Raw genomic sequence first — 13,799 nt, forward strand, 5'->3', positions numbered from 1 at the left:
AATTTGAAGTCTGACCATTTTCTATGTTGCCTCTAATTTTTTCCTCCTCTATCCTCACCTCTTAGGTGGTACTCATTAATTTAGATAAAAACAAGTAGCAACAGCATTTTTCGGGCAAATAACTGAAAGCATCAGGAACCTGAGGTGCCCTTTCACTTGAGGCAAAGTTCTAACACGGTGTCTCCTTAGGAGAAAAGCCTCAGAATTCATTGACACCTCTTATTATCTATCTTTTGAAGAAATTGAATTTAACAAATCTTTTTGGTGGCTGAGATTTTCATTCAGCTATAAAATCACATTATTTTCCCCTTTACATATAAAAAATGAGATTATATCCCCCAGTGCACATGGCTCTCATTTCTTTATAAGTTTGGAACATGTAAGGTGGATAGGTCCCATCTAATTAGAATATAGAAAACAAAGCCAGTGATGTCAGGGTTTTCTTTAAAAAGAGAAGGTCCTCTAGTCTTTCAAAAGTATTTTTCCAAGGTGTCAGACACAAGGCGTCCAGACGTTCACTCCTGCTCCCAGCTTGGTGTCATCTGTTGGCTGTGACCAAGCAGCAGGGCCCACTGCTCTACTGTATTAATTTCAGGAACTCATCATGTCATTAATGGTTTTCGAAGCACAGAAACCCTATGAAGAAGAGGCACAACTTCACCTGAACAGGATGAATCCTGGTCTTGGTGCTTCCTATGCCTTCTACTGTGGTGACAGCAGCACCATACAGAGAACAGATGGGAAGCAGACAGGCATTGGCTGGATAATGTCTTTAGAATGAAAAAGAGAAACACAAACAACATTGTATTCAGTGGGAAAGGGGACAGAGCATTCACTGCATACTTCCAATATGGCAGGTTTTGTATAATATCCCAGGCATACACATTTTGTCCTTAGCTTATAACCATTTTACAGAAGACGACTCTGAGGGTCAGGGCGATTTGCTCAGGATCACAGCTGGACTGTCAGAGACAAGATTCAAATTAGGCCTCCTAATTCTAACTCCAGAACAATTTCCACTAACTGTGTTTTTTCTTCTCTTGAATGAAGGGCTGACATTCTCCACTCTAGCCACCTAGACCATATTCCATCTTCCAAGCAAACGCTGGGCCAGGGGTTGGTTGGCAACAAAGTTAATTTGATATTGTGCTTCAGAAAAAGAAATAGCATGTGAAATACAAAGCTCCTCAATTTCACAAACCTATGGCTAGAAAATGTCTAACTCAAAATGACTCCTTTATAAAATGTTCTCATTCACCAAAAAGAACTACCTATGGCCAATAAATGCATGAAATGAATGTTCAACCTCAAAAACAATCAAGAGTGATTCGAATTAAGCAGTAAGAAACCATTTTTATCAAAGATTAAAAAAAGCCTAATATGCATTATTAGCAAAAGTTTAGGAAAATAAAACTCAGATACTGCTGCTAAGAATGGAAATTAATAGAGCAACATTTTGCTGGAAGGTCTAAAAACTTAAAGATGTGCTCTTTTACCTTGCAATTCCACCTCTATGGTTCTATCATAAAGAAACAGTCATAAACATATATATATATATATATATATATATATATGTGTGTATGAATGCTCACAGATGCATTGCTTATTATAATGAAAAGCAAAAAATAATCTAACTGATCACTATTTGGGGATTGGTTTTGGTACAGTCAAACAAGGAAACATACATAGCCATTAAAATTACATTTATTGTTTTGAAAAGATATCCATGAGAAGTTTAGCAAAAAATAAAAGTTTCTAAATTGTATATGCAGTATGCTTCTGTAAGTATACAACAAAAGAAAGACTGGAAGGATGTTATTAATTTACAAATAAATGTAAATATTTACTGAGTGCCTACTGTGTGCCAGGCAGAGTTCTAGGTACTAGGATTCATCGGTGAACAAGACAGATAAAATCCTTGCTCTTGAGAGCGTATATTCTAGTTGAGGGAAGACAGACAATACATCCATACGAACCTACATCTGGTGAGATGCACAATGAATACGTTGCTACAGGCCAAGGGACTAGGGAGTTGCAGAGGTGGGATGGGGCATTGCTATGTAGGAGATGATCAGGGAAGGCTGAGAATGTAATATTTCTGCTGGAACCTGAATAATTTGATGCCCTTCATTGTATCCAGTGCCTGCCACAGTTCCTGTCACACAATAGGTGCTCAATGCATATCTACCAAAGGAAGGAATAAAACAAAGTTCAAAACTACAAAAATTCAACCGTATCTGGACTTTGCAGCTGGGTACCTTATCCTCTTGGTATTGGGGTCATATCGTGATATCATCACAGTGCAGGCGCCACAGCCTCCCCCTCCACAGCCATATTTAGTTCCTGTGAGTCGGACTGGAAAAAGCATAGTTAAGGATAATGTATTTTCCATAATTTCCATTGTAAAATAGCTCTGACCTTAGGAGACAACACCATCAAAGACTCTTAAAATATAGTTTGATACTTATCAAATGATGTATGTATTTCTTAGCTACTATAATTTGAAACCTTGGAAATTCTTGATTTCCATTTGTGTGTCATATCTAGTCTCTTCCTTTTTAAAACACCTGGACCTCAGGTTGCCAAAAATAAGGCCAAATGTAAAAAAAAAAAAAAAAAAAAGAAGAGTCTATACATACAAGGCTTTGAGTATTTGAAGGTATGACTACGTTGCATATCTGTTCTTATCCTTATCTGTCTTTCATGACATATAAAGCAGAATATCAAATTGTAAATAATTCTTAGAATATTTGTATCATATTATCGATGTTTGCCTTATTTCTCTGCTTCTCAGTGGCAGAAACTGCCAGTTGTTTCCCAATATCTTTTCTCTCATTCTTCCTTGGTAATAGAAATCTCAATTTTTTACACACATGGTTGCCCAGAATAAAAAATACATTTTCCCAGCCTCCTCTGAAGCTACATGGGGTCATTAATAATGGTGGCTAATGGAGTGTAAGCACGTATGTTGTGTATGACTTCCAGGAGGGAAATGTCCTCAAAGGGAAAGGGGTGCCCTCTTCATCTCTTACTTCTTCCTATTTGCTGGGATTCAGATATGATGGCTGGACCTCAGTTAGTCATCTCTGACCATGAGAAAAAGCTTCATACTGAGGAGGGTGGAGCGGCAAGATAGAAGGAGATTGGTCCCTGATAACACTGTGACATCGCTTTGCTTGCCTGGCTCTACCTATCTTTGGGATTCCTTTATGTGAGTCTGACAGCCATGAGAATGTGCCTCATAGGCATCCTTCGACATAGAGGGAACTGACCAAGAGACCCAGCTGCTGCACTGTGCTATCACCCCAGTGTTCACCGAGGCCATGCCTCCCATGGGTTGCCTCCCACCAATGGCTCAGTGCTAGAGAGACACAAGGATTAACTATCCTCAGTGGCTTTGATGAACATGTCTCAGACTGCACAGCAGTCTGAGACCCTTCCACCCAGCCTTCTCCCCTCTCTTCCTTGCAGGTCTAATGCCCTAAGCCTTCTTGGGCAGCCTCCCTATTTCACTCAGGCATTTTTCCTCATAAAACTCTTGCACATTTAATTTCATTTTTCTTGGTGACTGCTTCCCAGAGAACCTGAAATAACACAATGAGAAAGAAATAAACTTCTATCTTGTTTACTGCTATTGGGACTTCCTGTCCCAATAGTGAATCAAATCTTAATTGTTACACTGGTACCATGGATAACCAGGAAATTAGGATTCATTGCTTCCATGTCCAAAAATCTTGAATGACTTCTGGAAGATAATTATTGATGTTTTTGTTTTTTATTTTTTAAATTTATTTTTAAAAATTTTGGAGGGGAGGTAATTAGGTTTATTTATTTTTATTTATTTACTTTTTAACAGAGGTACTGGGGATTGAGCCCAGAACCTCATGCATGCTAAGCATGCACCCTACCACTGAGCTATACCCTCCCCTCATTGATTTTTTTGAGTTTCATACGCTTTTGGGAATTTCACTCTCTCCAGGGGAAAAAATGTACAAATTCCCATTGTCATACAATTTGACATATAACGTAGTGGGATCTGCAGACCTCTGGAAGCCCACTGGAGTTCACGCACAGCAGGATAAGAATCCACTCCTTAGATGACATTTATTTAGAAAGTTTTTCTAAACTAACATTTTCATTAATTTCTCTTCTGTTGTTTCACCTTCATTTCAGGAGACTTCTGTGCTCTCTTTTTCTAGTGGGCATGATGATTGGTCTTTGAAGATAGAATATCAATAATGTGACTCTTAATTCTAAAGAATGCTTAATTAAGCCATTTAACATCCATCGCTTTAATTCCTATTGCTAGTTTCTCCATTTTATGCAATGTATGTAATGCCAAAACAGAGATTAGAAAGAACTTGGTTCTTCTGATAGGCACAAGTATGCACTGCCTGGAAAACCCAGATATAGGACTTTCTCAAAGATGAACATAAAACTATAGTAGGGAATGCGACTAAGTGTGGCTCTGAAAGTGTATCAGAGCTATACACAACTCACATACACACACACATGCACACACACACTCAAAGCAAAGGATACGCTTCTTCCTCAGGTATGGTAACAGCATTGTTTCAGGATCGACATTTTTTTCTAGCACCTGTACCAAAAGAATATTGGAGTTACATGCACAGAGTTGAGAGAGCTACTGTGATATTTACATTGGCGGGCTCATACAAATTTCATAGAAATTCATGTTAATTAATTCATCTACTCATATTTTCAACTTGATTTATTGTTTATGGAACACCTGTGGTTTACAAGTCACCTCTTGTAAGTGTAAAGTCTAAATCTTGGGCCCCACCACCACTTTGCCACCGTCCTTGGTTCTGAATCATCACTGGTCTCTAAGACAGTGGTTGTTTCTACTAACAGAAACCCTAGTGACTACTGTCCAACTTCTAGAAAGTCTGAAGCAAGTGAGGGAAAAGATTTTCGTAGAACAGGATACAGAAGACAGGGGGTGGGGAATGGAGCTGCTGGAAGAGAATAACCTCTGAGAAAGTGATACAGATTTTTTTTTAAGGACTTGTTTATCATTTTCAAAGAATTACAGTTTCCAGAAAGAGCACACAACCAACCTTGGCTCCCAAATCAAAGAGACAAAGGAGAAGATAAATGTGTGTGCCAAGTGATACAAAGATATGCAAGCAAGGAACAGTTAAGAAGCAAGTTTGCATGGGCAGCCCAGCAACATGGCAGACTGAACAGTGGTGCCCAATGGATGGCGTGACTGAAATGTCATGAATGGTTATGTTTTCCCAAATGATCATGCTTTCTATTTTTTTTATTACAAATTTGGATGTCTTTTAGATCCACAAACAGAAGCATTTTAATTCTACAATTTTACAATTTCAGAAGTAGAGTTCATCTTTCACCATGTTATACCAATTTTCCCTTCTGGAAATTAGGTGAGAAGGGGATATGTGTTTCTTCTACAAATGCCTCCTCACCTTCAATTCTAAGTGGCCGTAGGCTGGGCAAAGTGAGGCATGTGCCAACTACCAAGGTCAGATTTGTGCCCTAGAGGAATCTGTAATATAGTAAGAGAGATGTGATTGTGTGTGTGTACACATACTATAATAGAAGGAAAAGTGCGGAGCACACACAGGCATCTCCGACTTAACTGGCCCTCAAATGGAACTCTTGATTTTTATTTCCCAAACTTACCTCTTCCCTTCTTTGTCTTAACTTGTTTAAGAACCTCACAATCTGCTGGGTCACCTAAGCTGAAAAACTCAAGCTGTTTTCAACATTTTCTTTCCTTCAATCCACCACAATTACTGTCACCAATTGACACTTCCAAAATAATTCTCTAAACACCCTTCACTTCTGCTGTCACTCCCTGAAATCAATTCTTATTACTTCTGGCCTGAACAATTGTAACAGCTGCCCAAAGGATCTCCTGCTTCCATCCTTGGCACCTGCAATGCCACACTCTATACCACTACCAGAGCGACCTCTCTAAAATCCAAATCTGATCAACTCCCAAATCTGCCTAAAGGTCCAGGTCCTGGTTGCCGAATTGCTGTGCTGGGAATTCCTGAATCACTCAAGGTGCTTGTTAAAATGAATTCCCTATTGAGTCAGGATTTCTAGGAGAAGGAACAAGAAAATGTGGATCTTTAATGAGTACACTTGGTGAGTCTTAGGTGAATTTCTATTCAAGAGCCCTTGGAATACAAGAAGAAATTCAAACTCTTTGGCAGAGACTACAAGTCTTCTTTGATAAACTTTCTATCATCTGCCACTCAACCCATGCATCTTGAACTCTGGTCACATGGGAGAACTGGCCAGTCCCAGCAGTACAGAGACTTTTGCCCTTCACTACATTTGCTTATAGGATTCCTTCCATCCTGAAAGTCCTCCCTCTCTTCTCCACTTGGCAGAATTTTGCATGTCACTCAAAGCCCTACCCAAATGTTCTCTCATGTAAGGGTGCTGCCATCTAATACACCCTTCCCACTGTCTGCTTCAGGTGGCCGTCCTCCTCCGTGTTCCCATAGCCAATGTCCACATATTTTTCATAGAACATTTCTATTCTATGCTGGGAATGCATAAGCCTCTTTTGATCCTGAGAGAAACCATCTTCCATTATTCTTCTTTATGTCAAACATGGAACTAGGTGCTTGGGATATATGATAAGGATGTAATAAATGTGAATTAATTTAAATGAATAACTTGATATGTACAATTTGCAATGAGAACACTTAAGAGGAAGGGATAAATTCTCACAGACTGGGACTTTTGAACAGAAGGAAAGAAAGAAAAAAAGACAAGAGCCAATAATGGTGGCAGAAACTGCTGGTTGTCTATCCCAGCATGCTTTCTCCCTTTCTTCCTTCCTGCTGCCTGGAATGAAGATGAAATGGCTAGAATGCCAGCAGCCATTTTAGACCATAAAGCAAAATGTCAATGGCAATAGAAGAAAAAAGAGAAGAAACTTGAGTTTCAGATGACACCATGAAGCTTCTGGACCAGCCCCACAATGTCTCTCCCTAGATATCCTTTATGTAAAAGTAAAAATGACTTGTATCTTGTTTGAACCACTTAGTTTTGAATTTGTGTCATTTGCAGTTGGAACTAACTCTAATTCACACAAATGATGGTGACTCCATAGAAGCCCAATTTTAATGGAGAGACAGGATCTGACTAATAAGGAATAGCATTTTAGGCTTGAGAGATATTTGTGTATTTTTGGAAGGAATTAATGGAAGAACAGGCCTTGTTTGTTTGGGTATTTTTCCAGGAGATGTTTCAAGAGATTGGAGCCTGGCTCAAAGTGCCATTGGCATGAAATGTGTTTATTTTTCTTGATTTGGCAGATGGCACATTTGAAGGCGGGAAGTAGGGGCAGGGATCCAGTGTGCACCCTGTCCTGGCAGGTCTTGAAATGAAACAGGGAGGTCAGGGCTCACATGGTGGCTGGGGTTGGGGGTGAAGAGGAGGGCAGGAGGGAATGAGGAACAGAGTTATTCTCACTGACTCTGGTTGGGAGAAATGATGCCAGTTCTCGGGTCAGGGTCATTGCATGTTTCCGTCTCAGTACAGCCTTGTGTGTTGCAAGGGTAGCGTGTGACCCTCTGTATCTCCACGGTCCTTCAGGAGATGTGAAGTTCATGTTGAAAAAAGTTGAAAAATCGCCTTCCTTTGCACAGGGCATGTGACCTATGTGTGAAGGGGGCCTTGCCAGATAAGAGAGGCAGAAAGAAGAAAGAGAAAAGAGGTTAGGAGGAGAGAGAAAGGGATGAAAGAATGGAAAAATAAGGACAAGCTGAGAGGAGGAGGGAAGAAAGAGGTGTGTATCGTGGGGCACAGTGGGGGGAGAAGGATCATGCCCCCAGCGGCCTTAGAACAGGGACAGAGGCCTGAGGGGACAACCAGCGAGGACACTTCAGCTTGAGCTCCTGGTTGCTTTAAAATTCACTTGAATTGTTGGTTCTTCCTGCCTAGCCATCTCCACCTATCCTTCTCCAGTTTTCTCTGACTTATTATAGCCATCCTGGCAGCCCAGAAATTTCCTCTCAGCCCTGCAAACCCAAACCCCAGGAAACACTAGCCAAGGGACAGCTATTTCCAGATTCCTAAACTAACAACAAGACCCTACATTTGTTGAGTAAATAATGCTTGATGACTGCTTTTTAGCCCGCCTGACACTTCTGGGCTGGTTTTGGCTCTACCCACACATGAAGTGAATTATTTCCCAATCCAGATATAAACAATCATTTCCACATATCAAGTGCTTACTGTGTGCCAAGCACCTTGCTAGCCACTCTCCATGGAATTTAATCTTCACTCCAAATCCATGGGGGAAGGTGCTGTTATTAGTCTCAATTTGCAGAGGGGAAAACTGAGGCTCAGAGACATTAAGCAACTTGCTGGAGACCCCAGAGCTGCAAAGTGGCAGAGCAGGCAGCACAGGACTCAAATTCACGCCTAACTAGTTCCAAAACCCACAGCTTTGATCTCTATACCTTGCTGCCTCGTAGAATGACACACTTCAGTTCCTGACCTGTGTTTGAGAGTGGCATCTAGGGTATAATTTATTCATGGGCTCTTCGTCCCTCAAACTCCATGTTAACAGGGCCACTTGCTCTGGGGGCTCCTAGCGGAGAAAGTAAGATTTCAGAAATCTCTCTGCAACTAGATCTCTGACCAGCATGCATGGCCTGAGCCCCTGCCCAATGACATCTTATGGTGACTTGCGAGGATTTTGCACAAAGTACAGACCGGAGGTCAATCACATCATCCAGAGTCTCCTAAGTGGCTTCTAAGCTTCCTTTCAAGGGCAAGATTTGAATCCCAGAGGTTATGTTTGACTACAAGGTCCCTCTTTCCTGGTGGTTTTTTGTTTTTGTTTTTCTCTCTCTCTCACTTTTCTCAACATCCCCTCATCCTCTGAAACAGAGACTTGAATTGCATCCATGTGGCAGTCAGGCTTGCTTGCTGGGATTGAGGCACACACCTAACAGAATTTGAAAGGGAGGGGCAGGAAAGGTTACGGGTAACACTTTCTTGCAACAGGGTAATTGCCAAAACAAATCGATATCTCTAGGGTGTACTTTCCAAATGATCACATGATATTTGGCACATAGCTAAAACAAACCCATAGATAAGAACAAGTTTATCCATTTTAAAAAAAAAATCAACAGAGCACAAACTATTGTTAGTCATTATGTTAAAAATTCCACTAACATTTGTTTGGGAGCAGGGGAAGGAGGAGAGGGAGAAGAAACTAGACTCAAACACCCATTTCCTCATTTAACCAAACTGTTACCATCGCCTGCAAAGCCTAGTCACCTGGCCCTGGCCTCATCTGCAGCCCCACCGGCCTCCGTGCTATCTCCCCCCACCCCGCCCCAGAGCACAGATATCCTCATGTCTGAGGATCTTTACACCTTCAATCCCTTAGTCTGGAACATTCTTCCCTCAGGTGTCTGCTCCTTACTTCACACTAGTCACCACATTTGTCAGCCTCTCAGAGAGACTTAAACACCCACCCCTGAAGCACCTGCCCACGCTCCATCCCCTCCCTCTGCTTTACCCTAGAACTTATCACCGCCTGACATTTTACATTTCCATTCATTTATATGCTTGTCATCTGTCTCCCCAGCACGATGTAAACTGCATGCAGGCAGGGACTTGGTCATTTCTGTGCTCCGTTGTGTCCCGTGAGGGCACTGGAACTCTGGCATATATAGTAGGCCCTTAAATGAATGGATTAAAAACTCACTATCATTTGTTGTGAAGGAAGTAGTATTATCTCCTTTTAACAGAGGAACTGAGGCTAAGTTAGGTTTTCTCCGTAAGAATAAGAGCTGGAATTGAATCCTTGTTTGTCCAAATGAAAATGCCAGAGTTGTGTCTACTGTACCATTCAGTTACGCAGAAGAAGAAAAAAAATGACACAGTATGATCACTTCACCCCATTGTCACAGTCCACTCTCAGAGCAGTTCTTTGAGGGGGGTCCTAATAGCCCCCAACACAGCTCAGGACAAACAAGCTCATCTTACACAGTGTGGAACCCAGGCAGCAGCGACTGAGGAAGTCTTTACCGGGCCTGGAACTTGCACAGTTTGGGAGAGGGAGAACTCTTTAAGAAAAAGAATACAAAACCTAAATTCCAAATTAGAAGGGGCCTCACAAGTGAGGAGCCCTGATGCTCGACCTTCCTGAGCTTTCTGGCAGCCCCGTGCCAGTCTGGGAAAGTCAGGCTGTCCCGGACCCAGAAGCAGGGGTCAGGCGGCTCTGAGGGCGCTGGCACGTGAAAGGCAGCTACCACCGCCCTGGCTCCTTTGTCTGCTCTTAAGGAAGCCTTTCACCCTTCCTGCCTCGGTTTCCCCCTTGCGAAGTAGGGGGAATAGGCTGGGACAATACTGAGTGAGCAGAGTCTCTGGCCACGTCTGTGGGGGTGTTTTAAAGGATTCCGAGGGGGCTTTGCTGCCCCAAACATCGGACATTGCCTGGAACTGTCCCAGAGGATCTGCAGAGCGAGCCTGGCTTCTGAGAGGACAGACGCCCCGCCAGCAGTGGGCCCAGTCAGGACCTTCGAGTCCCCAAAGCCGGGTGTTGGCTCAGCTTTGCCAGGAACTCTGTGACTTTGGAAAGTCACAGTTTCGTCACCTGGGAAACATGGGAGTGAGGGGTCTCAGCTCATCTCTGTGTTCCTGTCCCGACTCCAAACTGCTCTCTGCTCGTCCAAACACACCGGAGAGCTGAGGCCCAGTGAAAGACGGTTCCGTTTGTGAGTGGGGTTGAGGGAGGGAAGATTTGGGAGTGCTGACTTTGATGAGTAATAACAGCCACTTCTCTTCTTGGTCTTTTTTTGTTTGTTTTTGTTTTTGTTTTGTTTTGTCTTCATGCGTCGGGGTGGGAGCGGGGAACGGGGTAGGTTGATTATCAGCGTGTGCGTCTTGGAAGGGGAAGGGAAAGGAACATCAGGAAGGCGGGGGCCCAAAGATCCAGGGCTGTCCCTGAAACCGCATCTTTTCCGTGCCCCGAGGGTGCAGGTGGTGGCGCACAGGCAAACTGGCGTGCACCGCAGGGCCCGGTGGGTGCACGGTGCTGGAGCACCGAGGAGGCCCGGCGGGGCCGCCGAGGGCGAGCTCACCTTGCGGCCGTTCACGTAGAAGAGCAGCTCTGCCGCCTGGTCCATGGTGGCGGCCCGCGGGTCCCACGACGGGGGCTCGGGGTCCGAGGGTCCCGAGGAGGAGTCGCCGGCACCTGGGATCCGGCGACGCTGACCGGGCGAGGGAGAACGGGCTGCAGGAGCCTCACGTCCAACCACCCCCGAGGGAGAAAGTCTCAAATCAGATCCAAAGTCCCGTGAGCGCCTGGCCAGGAAAACTCTCCCCGAGATATCGGACGTCACCGCCCCGCTCCCTCTGGCTGAGACCATTGGCTGAGACCTTTATCTCCTCGCCTGCGGCGCGCGGCGTCTGGGCCACACTCCCCCGCCTCTGAGCAGGTACTGCGCGTCCCAGACATCTCTTTGGTCGTCTTATATGAGTACACATCTCAAATGGCTTTCCAGCTGGGAACGGTGGGATTTTTGTACCTCTCCTCCCACCACGCCTGTTGCAGCCCTGTGCTCTTAGTAGTTCGTAAACAATTACATTCATTCCGGCTTTGCAGGAAAGGAGCTTTAGGACAACGGATGGTTTTACAACTGTATCTCACAGTTTCAGAAATAATTATTTTAGTTTTTATATCAAGAGCTACCTTGATATAGAGATAAACTACTTTTTAAAGTTTTATCATTATTCATAGTTTATCCCAGTAAATAATCACAGTTTATCTGATGTGTCAACCGTGCTATAAAACATCTCTAAAAACTTTTTAAAAGTAAAAATTAGAAAATATCGAAAAGCATAAAAATAAGTCACCCGTGCCTACAACTTAGAATTTACCACCTTCTGGATCAATCTTTGCATTTTTGAAATCTGCACTGTAACACCTTTTAAAAACTCAAATGGGATTAAACTCTTCTTTAGATTTCTCTTAATATACCTAGAACATTTCCCCATGTTATTTAATTTATATAAACATATACATTTTATTGTGAAACTTTCTAAAATTTGTACATGAAAGAATACAACTAGCATCCCCATACACCTCACTCACTGAGCTTTAAAAATGTTCAACGTTTTGCCATGTTTTTTCTGGAGTATTTTAAAGCCAATGTCAGACACATTATTTTACCCCTAAATACTTCAGTATACATTAAAAAAATTTTTCCTAAGCCAAAAAGCCACTATCAAATATAACAAAAAGAATATTTTAATATCTTCAAAATTCCCAGTGTCTTTTAAAAAAAAGTCTTTTTGTATTTGATTTCTGCTTGATGTATGTGCTTATTGTCTCTTCAGTCTTTTTAAATCTAGACTAGTCTCCTCGCCCACTGCCCCATTTCAATACTATTAACATGTTGAAGACACTAGGTCAGTTGTCCAATATAATGAACCACATTTTGAATACGGCTGGTTGCTTCTCCCTGGTGTTCTTTGTTCTTCCGTCCTATGTATTCCCTATGCCCTGCATGTGGATCTAAAGCTTTGATGACATTCAGGTTCAATTTTTTTTTTACCTTCTTGGATTTTTGTAATTGTATCTTTCTCTTATGTCAAATATCTTGGTTCTGAAGCCTTAACATAATTGCTTTATCTTGTCCTTAGATCTATTTCAAAATAACCATATCAATATTATGGCAGCAATAAGACTAGAGAATAAAAATTTAAGATTTCTTTACAGTTCTTTTATCCTTAGAGTGTACCCTAGTGAAGACACAAGTTCAAAATGCTTTCTAAGGTCAGGTATCTCTGTCACCAACTTGATAGTTCTCATTTTCAGTTGGCTTTCAAGTTAGCTGCCCCCTATTGTTACCTAGGTTATTCCCCCCAACCCCTTTCTTTTATTTTTTTGCTATTACAGACCATACCATAGTGAAATATTTGTATTTTTTCAAGAGCAGTTTTGGTAGTTTCCTAAACGTGGGATTGCTGGGTCATATGATTTCATCTGCATATGTAATTTTGCTGGATATTGTTAAAATCTTTTCTAGAAAGGTTGTATCGTTTTGCATTCCCTCCAGCAATGAACAGGAACCTGCTGGGGTTTAAAAAAAAAAAAAAGGAAGAGACTGAGATCATTAGAACCTAGCAACTTGGAAGAGACGTCTGTGGGGAGGGCACTACTCAGCTGCTGCTGAAACCTCAGGAGGTAGGGAAAGGGCTTCTTGGAGCTGGAACTTAGATCTCAAATGACAGCGTGTGGTGAGGATGGGGCTGATACCTCAGAAGCCTGACGAGGCTCCCTGCCGAGCCAGGCCTGAGGCCTGTGAGGGGGCACTGCCTAAGTGGTACTGGTCTGGGAGTGCTAAACCCACTGATGACTGGAGCCAAGGGTTGCCCCATGTGCGATGTCATTGCTGCGGCAATGCTGACAGGAAAAGCAGGCAACCAGGAAGGAGCGAGTCCCTTTTCCCTCTTTCTGATTTTCCGTCTCCTTCTATCACCCTCTATTGACAGAAGTTTAAAAAGTCAGCTAGCAAAGAAGAAAGGTGATCTGCAGAGTTCTAGCATCACACAGCAAAGGAGAGGGGCTTGGCGTTGAGACAGTAACTGGCACACATTAAAAAGTGGGTTTATTCCATGAGAACAAGAATGTTTCAGTATCAACAAATTAATATAGCCTTGTGCTAATTATTAAGCTCCTGTGTTTCAACTTCAAATCCACACTTCTCTACTCCACTTTAAGGCCAGGCCTTGGCAAACCACACTTCTCATTTGCCAGGCTCCCT

At 42.6% G+C, this 13,799-nt stretch overlaps 1 protein-coding gene across 1 annotated transcript in view; it reads right to left on the reverse strand.

Moving 5' to 3' along the window:
- LOC105082311 (aldehyde oxidase 1) overlaps nt 1-11,387 on the reverse strand; it is a 68,816-nt gene extending 57,429 nt beyond the window's left edge. Inside the window, exons 1-4 of the mRNA XM_010971889.3 lie at nt 11,112-11,387; nt 4,543-4,600; nt 2,259-2,355; nt 662-770 (exon numbers count right to left, since the gene is read on the reverse strand). Coding sequence (XP_010970191.2) covers nt 662-770; nt 2,259-2,355; nt 4,543-4,600; nt 11,112-11,156 — 309 coding nt within the window. The 5' untranslated portion in view covers nt 11,157-11,387. The remainder of the gene's footprint in view (nt 1-661; nt 771-2,258; nt 2,356-4,542; nt 4,601-11,111) is intronic.
- Nucleotides 11,388-13,799: the final 2,412 nt, after the last annotated feature.

Source organism: Camelus bactrianus, chromosome 5 (genome assembly GCF_048773025.1).
Source record: "Camelus bactrianus isolate YW-2024 breed Bactrian camel chromosome 5, ASM4877302v1, whole genome shotgun sequence".
Lineage (NCBI taxonomy): Eukaryota > Metazoa > Chordata > Mammalia > Artiodactyla > Camelidae > Camelus > Camelus bactrianus.